At 53.6% G+C, this 15,310-nt stretch overlaps 1 protein-coding gene across 1 annotated transcript; it reads right to left on the bottom strand.

Moving 5' to 3' along the window:
* Positions 1-281: 281 nt before the first annotated feature.
* MRPL37 (mitochondrial ribosomal protein L37) lies at positions 282-15,267 on the bottom strand. Its single transcript, XM_002915750.4, has 7 exons — positions 14,842-15,267; positions 11,448-11,631; positions 11,240-11,355; positions 8,155-8,340; positions 5,901-6,058; positions 2,635-2,838; positions 282-865 (listed from the first exon to the last, which is right to left on the bottom strand). Exons 1-7 carry the CDS (start codon positions 15,185-15,187, stop codon positions 788-790), a joined length of 1,272 nt encoding a protein of 423 aa, XP_002915796.1. The 5' UTR covers positions 15,188-15,267; the 3' UTR covers positions 282-787.
* Positions 15,268-15,310: the final 43 nt, after the last annotated feature.

Genomic DNA, 15,310 nt, shown 5'->3' with positions numbered 1-15,310 from the left:
TGCTCCCCACAGGGGCTGGTCCTCGAGGTCCTCCCCAGACTCGCCTGCACATCTCCGAGTGTCTTCTGAGGAAGCTGACCTGTATCGCCGCTGTGTGACCTGGGACACCTTATACTACCTGACGTGCCTTATCTTGAGGGCCCAGGCCAGTGCTCGGCACGCGGGCGTTCAACCGCTTTCCTGAATGTGGAAATGACACGAGGCTTAAAGAGGGTGCTGTGTCTAAGGTGCTGGGCCCAGAGCAGGACTTGGACGTGATGTGAACAGAGAGAGGCCAGCCGAACCAGGGACGCACTTGGTCTATTAACCCGGATGCTAGGAAGAAAGCTACAATGAATGTTCTACTCAGAGTTCACACAGTCATTATGAGATGTGCCTGCAATTTAGAGAGTTCCGTGAGGCCCCCGCGAGCATCAGAGCACCCATCCTGCAGCCGACGCTCCACACGCATCACCTACAGTCTGTCTTCCAAACGGTCACGTTATCCTCAAGTTTCAGGTGAAGAAGGTGAAACTTAAAGAGCCGAAGATTCTTATCTAAAGGCAGGGTGGGCAGTGGGCAGAGCTGGGCTCGAGGCGGGGCAGGTCAGGTTCCAGGGCCTGCACCGGCGCCCCTCCTGATGGCCCCGCACCAGACCCAGGCCCCAGTCAGCGCAAGGCTCTTTATTGGCAGCGAGACCGCGGGCCGGACGTGCACGGACGCTCCGGGCAGGCCCAGCGCAGCCCTGGACACAGGATCTTCTGCGGGACGGGGCCAGGGGACTTCAGACCTCAGAATGGTCCTGGGCTCACACGGCGCCGTGCAAATACAGAGCTAAAAACTTCCTGAATGTCTCTGGCTGGAAACCAGTCGGCCCAACAGGTTCCTGGAAAGAACGCAGCCCATTAGGATCCTGCTACTAGGTTTAATGGCAGCAAAGGCAAGGCTGGTTTTACGTAACTCCTAAATGCCTGGATCATCACTGTCTTCCCCTCTCGTGGACCAAAGAGGGGCACCAGTGAAGAGGCGCCCGAGGCGCTAGGCCAGAGGACACGAAGCACCCCAGCACTTTCGCCAGACCATGTGCTCGCACCGCCCTCATCCCCTCTTCCTCCCCCCTCAACCGCAGCCATGAACCAATGGTCTGCTGCCCCCCCTTTCATTCCCAGGGACAATAATCCCTCACTCCACACACGCTGAGCAGGCCCCTTCGCTCTGCACTGGGCCTGTGCCCCGTGCTAGAAACCCGACAGTGGCTTGACTCTGGCTCTGCCCTCGAGGAGCTTACAGCCAGATGTTCCAACCGTGATGATGAAAGCTGACGGGCCTCATAGCAGACGTAGGGAAAAGATGCTCAGAAAGCAGGGGAGAAGATGGCTCACACACGTTCTCCCATACGTATGAATGAGTCTTAGAGGGCAAGCAGAATGGACCAGAAAGAGAAAGAAAAGGCAGCGGCGTCTGAGAGAGGAGTCTACGCGCCAAGGCAGAAGTAGAACGGCGAGGCTGGAGCCCCGCGCCGGGGCCGGGGGCTGGGGGCCGGGGGCGGAGAGGCACAGGAGGAGCCAGCTGACCAGCCAGGATGTGTCTGCCACTAAGTCAGTGTGTTCTAGAAGGGAGAACCCAGAGATGTGTAGGGGAGGAGGGCAGGATAAGAGCAGAGAGTGCAGAGGTAGCTGGTGTGGCTGCAGGTGACACACAACGGTGTCTGGGGCCAAAGAGAAGGGCCCAGACCAGGAGACGTTTCCAGGGCAGAAACCGCACCAACAGAGGCTGGAGAGAGAACTAGGCAGCTGACACGCCGACTCTGTTCAAAGGCCCAACGCCAGCTCCCTGCAGCACATCTGCTCAGGCCCGTGCGGGACCCAGGACACAGCTAGCCGCAGACCCAGCAGCACCCGCGTTCAGCTCTCTCGCAGCCCCCCACGCCGCCTCGTCCTCCAGAGTGTGTATCACTGCCTGACCGCACATTATGAATTTACAAATGGTCACTGCCTGCTGCACAGAAAGCAGGCCGGGACTCTGCCAGGGGAGCACCGCGGTGCGACAGTGGCAAGGCTCCGGAAGAGTCCCATGTCCGCGTGAAGAAATGAATGAAGGTCTCATCCATGGGCCCTACCTCCAAGAAGCTTGGAGCTCGGTTTGGTGGGGGAGAAAAACCTGGAGACGGCAGCAGGACTGTGTTGCGATGGGGAAACACACAGGGGCTATGGGGACCCGTCCGAGGCACTGCAGTGAGGCCAGCAGCGGGACGGTGGGTCCTTATGCTAAACCCGGAAGGACAAGGAGAGGACAGCCAGACAGAGAAATGGAGGGTGGGGGGAGAAGGGAAAAGCCTCCCACACAACAGCAGCAGCACCTACGAAGGCCCAGGCTACCAGTGGCAGGGCATGCGGGGCGTGGTGAGGAGCTGGCCGCGGCGGGGGCACAGGGAAGCGGGGGAGCGTGGGGGACCAGGCAGGGCCCAGGGTGGAAGGTGCCGTTCTAGGCGACAGGCAGGGTGGAAGGAGCCCTCCAGCTAGAGATCCTGGGCAGGAAGTCCCTAAAGCCGGGGTCCCACTCGTAAGCATCCCTTCAACTCCACCCCTGGCTCACTCTGGGCACCTGGAGTCATGGCTCTGGTCCAATCACCAGGCTGCAGACGGCTGGACTTACCACAACCACCTTCTTTTTGATCACTGGGCGACACCAAAAATGCTGATAGAGGAGCTGGTCGGAGTCCACCCAGACCAGATTCTTGATGCCCTCGTCGGAGGCCAGCTCCGTGGTGTTCAGCTGCAGCACCAGGAACTGGAAGACGCGTCCGTCGGTGCCCACACTCTGCACGACTACTGGCTGCTCCAAAACCTTAGTGTCGTTCTGAGAGGAGAAGGGGACAAGTAAATCAAACCAGAAACGGTGGGGTGTGCAGAACAGCGCAGGACACGCAGCTTCTAGCCCCGGCCCCTACAACAGATGCCTGCTCCCATTTAAGGCTCTCACCACACGGCGACGGAAACAGGAGTTCAGGGCACCGACCAGGCGAGGCCGTCCCTCTCCCTCCCCGCGCCTGGCTCCGCCTGACCTGCGCCTCCTGGTTAACGAGCACATGAAAGTAGTAATTCCTGCCGTGGGGGTGACGCCGGCCGGCGCAGGGTACCGGAAGCTGATGGCAGATAACGCCGGGAAACCCCTCAAACCCGCGGCATCACCTCACGGCGACAACAGTGATATCGGTTCCATCAAAGGTTAAGCTGGAGGGTCAGTGACTATATAAGCTCACTCTGTTCTCACCCTACTTGACAGACGAGGAAACCGAGACTGAGCAAGGCTAGACGTGTGTGACGTCACGCAGCTGTGTGGCCCCGGGACGCGCCCCGGCGGGCGCTACGGTCTGCTCAGTTTCCACCCTGCCTCGATCCGAAGGGCCTGGTGCCCCGCAACGCCCGGCCCTGCAGCTGTCTCCGGACCTGGGCTTCACGCTCCCGGGGCGGCTCTGAGAAGGCGGCAGATCGCCAGGGCGGCCACACCACCGTGTCAGCAGCAGCTTTCACCCGGCGGCGCATGTGCCGACGCTCTCGAGTCACACCACTTTCAAGGCGGCACCCAGCTCCTGCACACCTCGCACGGGCCAGGCGCGACGCCGGCTTTACAGTCACCGGTCATCTCACGAATCCAGCATCCATTCCCACTTCACAGATGGGGAAACTGAGGCGCGGAGCGGTAGTATAATTTGTCCAAGGCTGCCCAAGAGACGTGAGCCAGCATCAGACCCCACGCTAGGAAATCGCTGAAACCCCTACCGTCGTGGCCGACACCCAGCATCCCGCAGTATCCGGCAGGAGTACCTCCTTTCGCTCCCAGGAGCTTCCCAGGGTGGATGAGAAATTACATGTTCACCGCCCCCCGCCAGGCTTCGCAACAGTCCAGCTGGGTGATGGGCACCCGCAGGGCACAGATCCAGTAGGCAGGCCCCGTGAAGCACACCATCTTTGATCCAAAAATGCTGCCTACGTTCACCCCTCCAGAGCTGAATGTGACATTAGGAAGAGTTAATGTCAGACCTCGGGGTGGGCCACACCGGGACTGCTGGCCTTGGAAATACCTGTTCTTAGCTGCATGAGAAATAAATAAAAAGAAAAGTACCTCTAAGTGTTAGCTGAGAATTCTGTATTGACTCTTATCTCCCTCTACAGATCAATAAAACTGCAGGTAGTACATAAATTTCTCAGCGATTTCACCTTTTACATGGAGGCTCTTCCCATAATTGCTCAACTTCACATCCCCAGGAATAATTTGTACCTGGAGGGGGTGGGGGAGGTCTCCCCTCCTACTCAACTGGGTGGCAATTAGCGGCAGCATCGCTACCCACGCTCTGCTGGCAATAGCTGGCACCGAAGCTACGAGGAGGCTGCAGACGGTCCCTGGCATGTGACCACGTCTGCTGCTTTCTCCTGCCCCAGAGCTGAGAGGCAGCACGTCTTCTGAAGCTAGAGGGATCAGGGCTCAGTGCTTGCTTCCCCACGTAAAAGCTGTGGGATCTTGGGCAAGTCACTTCATGTTCCAAGGCCTTCATGAGTATGTAGTCAAAGAATGGGAACAAAGCTAACCTCCAAGGACTGGAAGACACAAGAAGGTCACATAAAGATGTAACAGCTGCCAATCTCTTGGCTGTGTGACACCGGGAAAGGTACAGAGCCTCCCTGAGCTCAGTGTCTTCAGCTGTAAAACGAGGCTAGGAGCATCTGCCCCAGAGGGTTGCTACAAGGACTGAACAACGCAGTGGCTCTCAAATCTTAGTGCTGTGGTTTTGAACCCCGAGCTGATACCAGCATCGCCTGCAGGGGTTCTGACAACACTGGTTAGCTGGGCGCCCCCCCCCCCGTTTCTGATGCAGAATCTGTACTCCCCCCAAGTTCCAGGCAGACGCTCATGCCGCTGACACAGGACCACGCTCTGAGAATCGCTGATATGAAGAACCCTAACTGTCTGGCATGGAGCCAATGCTCCAGACAGGCAAGGTCCACTCCACCCCCTATCTCGTTCACCCAACCACACCTCTCCAACCCCACCTCGCTCCTAGACCACACAGGACGGGCAACAGCGGGAACAACATCGCAAGGGCCTCAGACCTGGGAGCCGGCAGCTCTCAGCACTCCGCCAACACACACACACACACACACACACACACACACACACACGCACGCATGCACACACACACCCCAGGAGCCAGTGTCCCAGGCCTGCTCGGGGAATCCCATACTGCCATTCCCTACTCCCTCCCTGGAGGCCTTTGCTCCCAGGCCAGGCTTTCCCCCATTTTGCGGATAGCTCTGTGGGACCACCACCCAGCTTGGATCCTACACCACCCAGCTTGGATCCTACACCACCCAGGTCCTTGAGACCTCTCTCAGAATCAAGGCGCTGTCACCAAGTGGTATCTTGGTCCCCGAGCCCATCCTCACTGGGCGGACAGGTCCACATCATCTCTGCTGCTTCACCTCCTCCTGACCATGCAGCCTCGTGCTCCAGTTCTGCTCTCACAGAACCGAGGGGGTGTCCCAGAGCACGGACAACTAAAGCCTTGGGAGCCGGGCACACCTAGTTCTGACTCTCTCTCCCCCAGTCGCTGCCATGTCATGGGGGACAAGCTGCTTAGCCTTCCTACGGTTCAGGGACATAGCTGGAAAATGGGGATGATAAAGAAACCCTGTGGGCTATTCTGATGACCAAATGAGGTGTCTTACGTAAAAGACAGGTGGGTGCACAGGAGGCCCCCAGCAGACGTCAGTTTACCTCCATAGGGTGAGTGGAAGTGCCTGTCCCTAGAACTCCTCAGTCGAGCAAGGACTCCCCCGTTACCTCCCTTCTTTCTTTGAGCAGCGTAAGGCAGGAGGCCAACACCACACAAAGCAGCTCGGCGGTCTTCTCCACATACATACCCCGTAGAGGCGCCGGGCCTGAGCCAGGGCATTGCCAAAGGCAAACAGGATCATCTTGGCCCGCAGCTGGTCTGGTTGAAAGCGGTGTGGTCGTAAATTGGCTGTCTCCAGGAGATACAGGGTGTGGGGATAGGGGTAAGGATAACCCTCCTGGAATCCTGTAAGATACATAATCATGCAGAGGAACAGAAAGGATTATCAGCCTGTCCCAAAGCCTCTGGAAAGTCACCTCACCTTGGCTCAGTGCCAGGCACCACAGAGACTCCTTAAAGGCAGATGTTGTCACTGTGGCTCGGGGGATGGCAAACCAGTCTGCCAGCCACATCGCCCCCTCCCCCCCGCCTGTTTTATAAAGGTGTGACTGGAGCACAGCCATGCCCATCACTTACACAATGTCTACGGAGTAGCTGTCCCAGAGCCCACACGTGGCCTGCAAATCTGAAATATTGACTATTTGGCTCTTTACTGAAACTGTTGCCAACCTGTGCCGGGTGATTCTGGCGTGCTAGCTCTAACTCCACCCCTTTCTCGCTCATTCAAGCACAGAGGCAACAGTGATGTTAGTAGGAGGAAACCTGAAAACTATAGTAATTATTTTTTTCAAAGCCAATCATTTGCAAAATTCCATACTTTATTATTAGCAGTAAATGACTTGCTTCATCCCTCACAAGTGATCGGCAAATACTGGCACTGAGGGTCAGAGCTGAGCCCCAGCTCATCCCAGCCACAACCCTGCCATGCCATCGTTCTCAACCCCTGCACAGCTAGGAGGAAAACCTTGGTAGGCTGGCAGCTTCCAGAATGAGTCACCTGGAGTAGTGAAAGTGGGTGACAAGGAGGAAGGAGCTGGGGAAACATGGGCTCTGAAAATCCCAGAGGCAAGCACTACTTGAAAGACGCCCTCCCGTGGGCCTCTGGCCTCACTTCCGCTGTTCAGCACTCCCCGTGCGCCCAGCCTGACACGGGCGTCAAGGACAGACGGGCCAGGAGCAGAGGCCAAGCGCAGCCCGTCCCTGCCTTTGAGGGGTTCGGTCTGGAGGGGAACACATGGAGGGACCTGTGAAGATCCGGGTGGGGTGAGTTGGGGGCTGGGGAAGGACAGAGGAAAGGCCCCTGATGACAAGGGAAGACCCCAGAGCATTTCTGGAAAGAAGCGATTCCGAAGATGAACTGGGACAGATGAAGTACTAAGGGGAAGACACAAAGAGGCTGATGGCCACCCAGGCAGAGGGACAAGGACGTGCCAGAGCCTGTGCTGAGAGAGGGCACGAGGGTTTATATGCAGCTGGACTACCGGGGGCGGGGGGGTCTACAAGGAGACCAAGGTGAGGCCGGAGAGGGGTCTGAGACCAGACCTGCAGGCCCTCAGGAGTTCCACCCGTACCCGACAGGCACTGGGGAGTGCGCACAGAGGCGTGGAAGGGAGGGACGGAATCGTGTTTCAGAAGGGTGCCTCTGGAACCGGGAACCAGATGGACCAAGAGAAAACAGCCCAGTCAGGCTGGCCAGCTAGCTGGGAGGTTGTGGCAACAGGCTGGGCCTGCCGGAGGCTGCTGCCGTGGAGATGAGGAGGTTAGAAGGACAACTTCTAGGGGCGGACTGGAGGGCGGGAGCCGTGGGCCTGCCTGGCCCGATGCTCTAGTTTCTTTCTTTTTTTTTTTTTTTTTTAAAGATTTTATTCATTTATTTGATAGAGACAGACACAGCGAGAGAGGGAACACAAGCAGGGGGAGTGGGAGAGGAAGAGGCAGGCTCCCAGCGGAGCAGGGTGCCCGATGTGGGGCTTCATCCCAGGACCCTGGGATCACGCCCTGGGCCGAAGGCAGACGCTTAACGACCGAGCCCCCCAGGCGCCCTGATGCTCTACTTTCTGTCGTGGCAGCCGGGGAGATGGTGGTGCCTTATTCGATGGAGTTTAGATAATAGCCCCACTCAAGGCCTGTGGGGCTTCCTCAGTCCTAGCAGGAGGTTGGCCAGTGTTTACAGGGTGCACAGAAAGAGGGGTGTCTTTCAAGGGACCTGTGAATAAAGGAAACACTTGGCACCCGGCCCAGAGCCGCTCAGCCACCCGTGACAACTGTGATGTCGCAGAGTTAGCTCTTGGGGGTCAAAAGCAAAGTGGGGCCAGGCTGCTACACGGCTCTCAGGAGAAGACGCGTGTGAGGTGCAGAGCACATAGTAAGTATTCGATATGCTCCTTCCCTTCAGAAGAAGCGCGGCCCGCATCCTCACGCGGCCTGGCTGTGACCCTTACCCGTGGTGTCTTTCACCTCATAAACGTTGCATTCCTGAAGATCAATAGTGGGAGATATGGGATAGAAGGTCTCAAGAACATGACTCTTAGTAGCTTCGACCTCCTCTCTGGAGGCGATGGCGGGCAACGGATCCTTGGTGTTCAGTTGGGCTCCACTGGAACCATGGACCTGAAGGAGAAAAGACCCTAAAAGGGGAGAAAGATGATTAGTCTACCCTGGTCTAAAGCCTTACCTCAGCTCAGCCAAGCCCAGAGCCTTCATCCTGCCATGCTCAAGTCTTACTGCTTTCCTAGCTGAGCAGCCTGCTCACAGAAAACAAAACTTTGGTCGAGATGTTGAGAAAGGGACCAGACAATGCACTCTTCTTCCTGTGTTCCCTTGCCAACGAGTCCTGAGGCCGCCTGGCAGTCTCTGTGGGTGCAGGGCTGCCCCCCCCCCAGAGCTTCCCAAGCACCTGCTCTATGCTGGGGACCGAACCCTGAAATGAGTAAGAGTTACCCTTTGCTCTCAAGAAGCTTCCTAGGTAGTAAGCGCATACGAAGTATGAACCATACTCAGAGACAGCAGAGGTGGGGAAAACTGACCTCCTCTGGGAGGCCTGGAAAGCTTCCTGTAAGTGGTATGCCTTCCAACTAGTTTCTGAAGGATGGATAAGAGCAGAGTTTCTTAACTTTGGCACTATTCTCATTTTGGACTGGATAATTCTTTGGTGAGGGAAACTGTCCTGTGTACTGCAGAGGTTGGCCGCATCCCTGCTCCCACCCATCAGATGCCAGAACTCCTCTCGTCCAAATCATGACGATCAAAAATGTCTCCAGACATCGCCAAATCTCCCTTAGGGGGCAAAACTGCCTTTGGCTGGTTAAGTTTGCCCAGGCAAGAAAAGGGAAGGAAAAGCATTTTAGTTCAGGAGGGGGAACATGTGCAAAGGCACGGAGGTGTGCTCCCCTGCCGTAGAGTCTAGGGAGACAAACCCAGGGGACTAGAGCAGAATGTGGTGGGGAAGGAAGGGGGGACAGAGGGAGGGAGGCAGGAACTAGAGGCTAAGGAGAAAGGCTCTTAAACTCAGGAAAGGGGCCAAGTTGTCCTCAACAGCCGACACTGAGGGAAAATCAGGCCAGTCAGAAAGCCTCAGCTAAGACAGACCAGCGTACTTGCTACACAGACCTAAGTTATGAGGAAACACACTCACGCCTGACACATCAGCAAAGCTGCCACTGTGAGCGTGTGCACATGCCCCTCACAGAGGTCCCCACAGGAGGCTGCATGCCACCAGGCACAATGTGCCCGAAAGGCTCCCTGTGAATGGCCTCCTGAAGATTCTCCATGGAGGCAAATCTTCCTCTGAAGGTGCTTTGGGTGTTTAGAAACCGTCAAGTCACAACGCGATGGTAACGGATCAAGGGCGGCGGTCTGCCACATCTAAAAGCTGGTCTGGTCAGCAGCACTGTCCCGTGAGGAGCATGCGGTCTCCCTCACTGGGTGTGGAAAGCAGGGTTACTAGCTCTGCGGATGGGTAAGCTCTGAGCCGCTTGTTAAATACGTCACACCCACACCTCAAGAACGGTTTTCTGAAGTACTTCCTGTTTCCTCGCATACAATCTGCAGGGAAGATAAATGTGCCTGGACCTCTCCTAACCTTGGGTTTTACATTTTCCCCACAGACCACTCTAGTGTGGTTTCCAATTCAATTCCCTCCACATCCCTCCTCCAGTGACAGCTCCAAATGGGGCAGTTTAATTAGAGGGAAAAGTTGATGATGGGCCAACAAGTACTACTCTATTAATGAGGTTCACTAATTTCCTTAGTGGTGCCATTACCTCTGCAGAGCTGACTCCTTGCCAGGAAGTCCATACTCAAAAGGGGCGAGCTGGAGAAACCTGACCAAGCAGATGCCCTGAAAATCCCAAAACATTCCACAGCCGGTTTCCCTGCTCCAGGATTCCAGCAGTCAGAACACTGGTGTGCGTGGACCATCCTGCTGGAAACGCCTCAGGGTGGTAATCACCCACCCGTCCCTCAGTCAGCACTGCTCACGTGCCATGAACTGTTAGACGCCAAGCACAAAAATGAGTGAGACACGGTCCCGGCTGTCAGGAGTTCAGTTTAGCGGGGCAGACAGAGGAGATATTAGAGAATTCCGATACAGTACAACATGTGCTCTAATAAAAACAGGCACGAGGGGCATTAGGAGCACAGAAGTGCACTAGCTAATGTCTGCGTTCACACAGGAAGGGGGCTGGAGCCGAGCCTTGCAGACAAGCAGAATTTAGCCAAATGAAGAAAGTAGAAAAAAGCATTCCAGACAGAGCGCACAGCACAGTGCAAAAGGTATAAAAGCTTGATGCCAAAAAGCTGCAAGCGGCTAACGTGTAAATTTGGCCTGGGGGAGTATGGTGGGGGTGGGGGTAGCAAGAAGGAGACAAGACCAGAAAGACCAGCTGGTGGCCAAATCAATGGGTTGGATCCGATGATAAATGGTTTAAGTTCCTGGGAGGCAGTGAAGGATCTGAAACAGGGGAGGGAAGTGCACTTTAGAAAAATCACTCTAGCAACTACGTGGAAAATGGATTTGGAAAAGGAGAAAAGCATGAATGGGGTAAGAAGGCTCTTACAATCGAGTATGAGCTTTGTGAAGGCAGAGACCGCCTGCACTTCATTACTTATCTTCAACATTTAGGCACTCATGGGCACTCAATACAGCTGAATTAAGTTACGGGAAGAAGTGATTAAAAACAAAAAGGACCGAGGAGCACCTGGGGCTCAGTTGGTTAAGTGTCCTAGTCTTAATTTCAGCTCAGGTCATGATGTCAGGGTTGTGAGATTAAGCCCCAAGTCGAGCTCCGCGTGAGATATGGAGCCTGCTTAAGATTCTCTCTTTCCCTCTCCCTTTGCCCTTCCCGCCTCAACCTTAAAAAAAAAAAATAATAAAAGACTGGTCGGCGGCTAATGATAGGAGGATGTGTCTGAGCCTACAAAAGTGGTCTGCGAAGGATGGAAATGAGCACAGGTATGGACATGGTGGTGGTGAGCTGGTAGTGGGGCTAAGAGTAGAAAGATAAAAAACAGACCAAGATAACCTACCTCGATTCCAGGTGGTGGATAACGTGTAGTTTTTGGCATAGATCCGCCTGGCCAGAGAGGGATGCTTGAGAATCTGGGATCTACACAGCTGTATCAGACTGTCCACAATGACTGGGCTTGGAGGAAAGAAGAGATTTGGACATGTAAAGCAAAAGGCTGACTCTAAGATCCACCGACTAGAAATGTTACTGACTTGGGGGAAACGTACCAGTAGGCCTCTCTCTTGGGGGTATCTTCAGTGGAGTGCCAGAGACGGGCATGAGAGATCACGTTCAGAAGACGTTCATCTTGGTTCTCGATGCAGTTCTTTGGATCAGCAACAAGGCTAAGCACTTTCTCAGGAAGGCCTTCTATTAACTTGGCCTTGGTAAGCCAGAGGGCCTGCTTTACACCTTTGGGGTAATCAATCACAAAAACCAAAAACCAAAAAAAAAAAAAAGACAATTCAGTAAGAGTTGCTTAAGCCTCCCAACAGCATCTTGGGGAAAGGTCTGGCTTGAGAGAGACAGGATTTGTGCTGTGACATCTGAGGAGTCAGAACCAATATAAGAGTGGAAGCTAGGACAGCCAGATTTCAACTCGACTGCAGGAATGGCTGTCTACCTGAGGATGGCCAGCAGCGGGCTGAGGTAGTGAGCGCCCTCACAGGAGGGATTCAAACAGCAGCGAAGACGGCTGGGATCGTAAGGCTGAATCTTGGGGGAAAGGGTCCATCTGTTGCCTGCAAGATTCAGACAGACTCCAGACTAGAGGACTAGATCAATGGATGCCAGCATTTCAAATCCTAGATCCCTTTATTAACCCACATCCAAGTCCCTGACTGTAAAAGCCCATGTCTACCAAACAGACCCATTAGCTGCGGGCCAAGGATTGAGCCCATACTGCTGTATCAAGAGAAAACAGCTTTTGAGAATAACTTACTGAAATAACTTATGAATCATGAATAACTTGAGGGGCCCTGAGTTTGGGAGCACTTAAACAGATAAACTTTCATATCTCACCCAACCCTGAGCTTCTATACTGAGCTATCTTTAAGCAGATTTTTGTATGCATAAGTCCTGTGAAATGTACTCCTGTATTTGTCAAAGGATCACATGTTCTATTTATCACACAGGATCTTCCCTGGCCTTCGTACCACAAGGTTGGGCTTTTCCTGGGATAGCACACTTTTGTCTTATGGACACGGTGAACTACATAACTGAAAATGCTCTTCCCTATACCAGGGGTCAACAAACTTTTCTCTAAACGGCTAGGTAATAAATATTTTCAGCTTCTGAGCCATACATTCTGTCACTACTACTCATCTCTGCCACTGTAGCAATGAAAGCAGCCAGGGACTACAAGTAAACAAGTGGGTGTGGCTGTGTTCTGAAACTATTTACAGAAACAGGCAACTGGCCTAGTCAGCTGACCCCGGCTCTCTACTTGGCTGAGAGCCAAGTTTGGGGGTCCCATTTAGCAAGCGGAACCTCACAAAATGGATTTTTTGTATTCACCTCACTGTTTTATTTCGCCTTTGTGTAGATTCCCTCACCTATATGTTTTTAATTTAATTTGGCTGTGCTGTAAAGTTTCTGTAAGATGCCTGAAATATTTTGGGGGGAAAGATGGAATATAAATAAACAAAAATAGATTTGATTCAGGTTGCTTCATTTTTAAACATTAAGGGATGAAGCTACAGTCAGTGGGATGGGCTGTGACGCCAAGCAGAAGTCCCTTGCTTCACCTTCCCCAAATCTGACTTCCCTGAGGGAAAAACCAGCCCCACCCTAGGAAACTAAATTCTGCACCAAATCCAAATACCAGTCCCCTACCCTGAGAACAAAGGTAATACTACATTCTTGTCCATGACTGTAATCACAAATTAACAGCCGCTGCTGACTGCTTTGGTTAGCAGGCTACTCTCAGCAGGGCAAACACCACTGTTTGAGACCATCTTCATTTGTAAAGCTACGCCTGGGATTAAACAGAGCCTAGGATACTTTGGGGGAGACACTCTCAATTTCCTTTGTGCTAATAAATGAAATGCTATGAGGGCAATCAGACGTTTCACTTTGAGGCTTGTAGGACATGAGAAATACAAACATTTAGAAATGTAACTTCCGGATTTTATGGTGCAGCAGGAAAAACCCTGGACTGGAGTCAGATAACCTGAATTTTAGTTCTGACATTGTCGTTATTCCTTAAATTTGACAGTGGATTAAAAAATTGAGATTTTATGGCTCACTAGTATATGAATAATATGTACTCATTAGAGCTGCCATTTACTAAGCATCACCAACTACCCTGTGCCAGGATCTTTATCTACAAATCGGATGGGATTTTATGAAATTGAGGATGAAATTCAGAGACTAAAGAATTTGTTTCAAGTCACATACCCTGTAAGTGATGGTGGAGTCTGTCCACCCGAAAGCCTGGAAATTATACCAGGGTCATTCAAGGCTGGGGCGCCTGGCTAGCTCAGCTGGTAGAGCACAGGACTCTTAATCTCAGGGTCGCGAGTTCAAGCACCATGCTGGGTGTGGAGCCTACTTAAATTTAAAAAAGTGGGGGGATGCCATGTCTTGTGAGATCCATTACAATACCCTGGTAGGGCAATGGGAATGTTTAGATGCTGGAAATTCAGCTTTCAGGAATGGGCTTGAGTAGCTTAAGAGGCTGGCCAGTTAAGTTTTTTTCAAATCTAGGATTTATTCTTTGGTTTAGTCCCCAAATCCTGCCAGGTCTCTTTCTTTCCTAATCAGTCCTTGGCAAATACTGCTCCCACTGACTGACCTTGACCATTTTGTGTTTTCAGAACCTGCCCTATCCCCAAAGTGACTTGGGGACTAAGGAAGAACAGTTAAGAATAGGAAAAGGGACTCTCAATAAACAAGTCCCCCCCCCCATGGACTCTAAAATAATTTCTGCTCTAGACACACAGACTGGTTTCATTTGGCTCAGTCATCTTGATCTGTTCTTAGTGAAAGGGGAGCAGAAATAGGCTAGATGGCTTTTAGGTCCAGAACCCTTCCTTGAAAACATCTCAGCTCTGACCTCTGACAGAGGACATTGACCTAGGAAACCAGAAAGGCAGCCCTGGCTTCACTATTAACCCAGAGCACGTGTGTGGGCAAATCAGGTCCCTCTCTGTCACATTCGCCAATCCTGTGAAATGAGGCCATAGGCCAGGAGATTAAGCATGATTTCTGCTGTCTCTTTCCACTATAAACTCCCTCCATCTAATTATTCAATGTACAGTTACATCTCCAGGGTGTTAAGAGCTGGAAGGGTCAATGTGGACCATCCAGTTAAAACTACTGAGTTCACAGAAAATGGAGGCTCCGGAAATTTCAGCCACTTGCCCCAAATCAGAGAGTTGGATGGAGGCAGGGCTAGGCCAGAAACCAGGTCTTCCCACGTCGCCACTCAACCTCTGTAAAACTGCCTCACACAACACAGCACTTCTCATCCCACTTAATTCTGAAACCCTCAGAAGACGTAATCACTACCCACTTCGCGGACGAAGAAACCAAGACCCACAAAGTTTCAAGGCCATGGAGGACTGGGGTCAGTGCTGGGCGGAGGAACGAGGTCCCCTCCTGCCCGTCCTAGGACCTCACCCTCAAGGAGGCGGCAACGCTGGTGGAAGACGTAGCAGGCCTGATCCTTGTACAGCGGCTGCTCGTGAACCGGGATCGGGCGGCGGAACTTTGGGTGCGTCCAACCGGGGTCCCAGGGCGGGAACACCGGCCGCGCCAGCCCTGGCATGAAGTGCATCTTCCCCGCGTACGTGACGGGCTCCAGTCCAGGGATCTCGTACACCCTGTCCAGGGGACGAGGCTCGGGCTTCCGCGTGGAGCGCACGCCCCACTCGTACGCCCCGCGTCTCGGAGCCCCACAGTCCCCAAGGCCGAGCCGCCCTGGGCGAACCAGTGCCCACCTCGCGGGCCCCGACGCCAACGCCATACCAACTGGGTCCCCCTCAAGAAATCCACCTGGACGCCGCCATGTTCCCGGGCGCAAGGCCTGCTGGAAGTGAAAGGGGCTGGGCGCCAAGGCTCGTTTTATGAGTGGCAGCCACTTCAACCA

This window comes from Ailuropoda melanoleuca, chromosome 2, assembly GCF_002007445.2.
Source record: "Ailuropoda melanoleuca isolate Jingjing chromosome 2, ASM200744v2, whole genome shotgun sequence".
NCBI classification, from domain to species: domain Eukaryota; kingdom Metazoa; phylum Chordata; class Mammalia; order Carnivora; family Ursidae; genus Ailuropoda; species Ailuropoda melanoleuca.
Note: the sequence above shows the minus strand (reverse complement) of the source record. Positions and strands in the feature narration are given on the sequence as shown.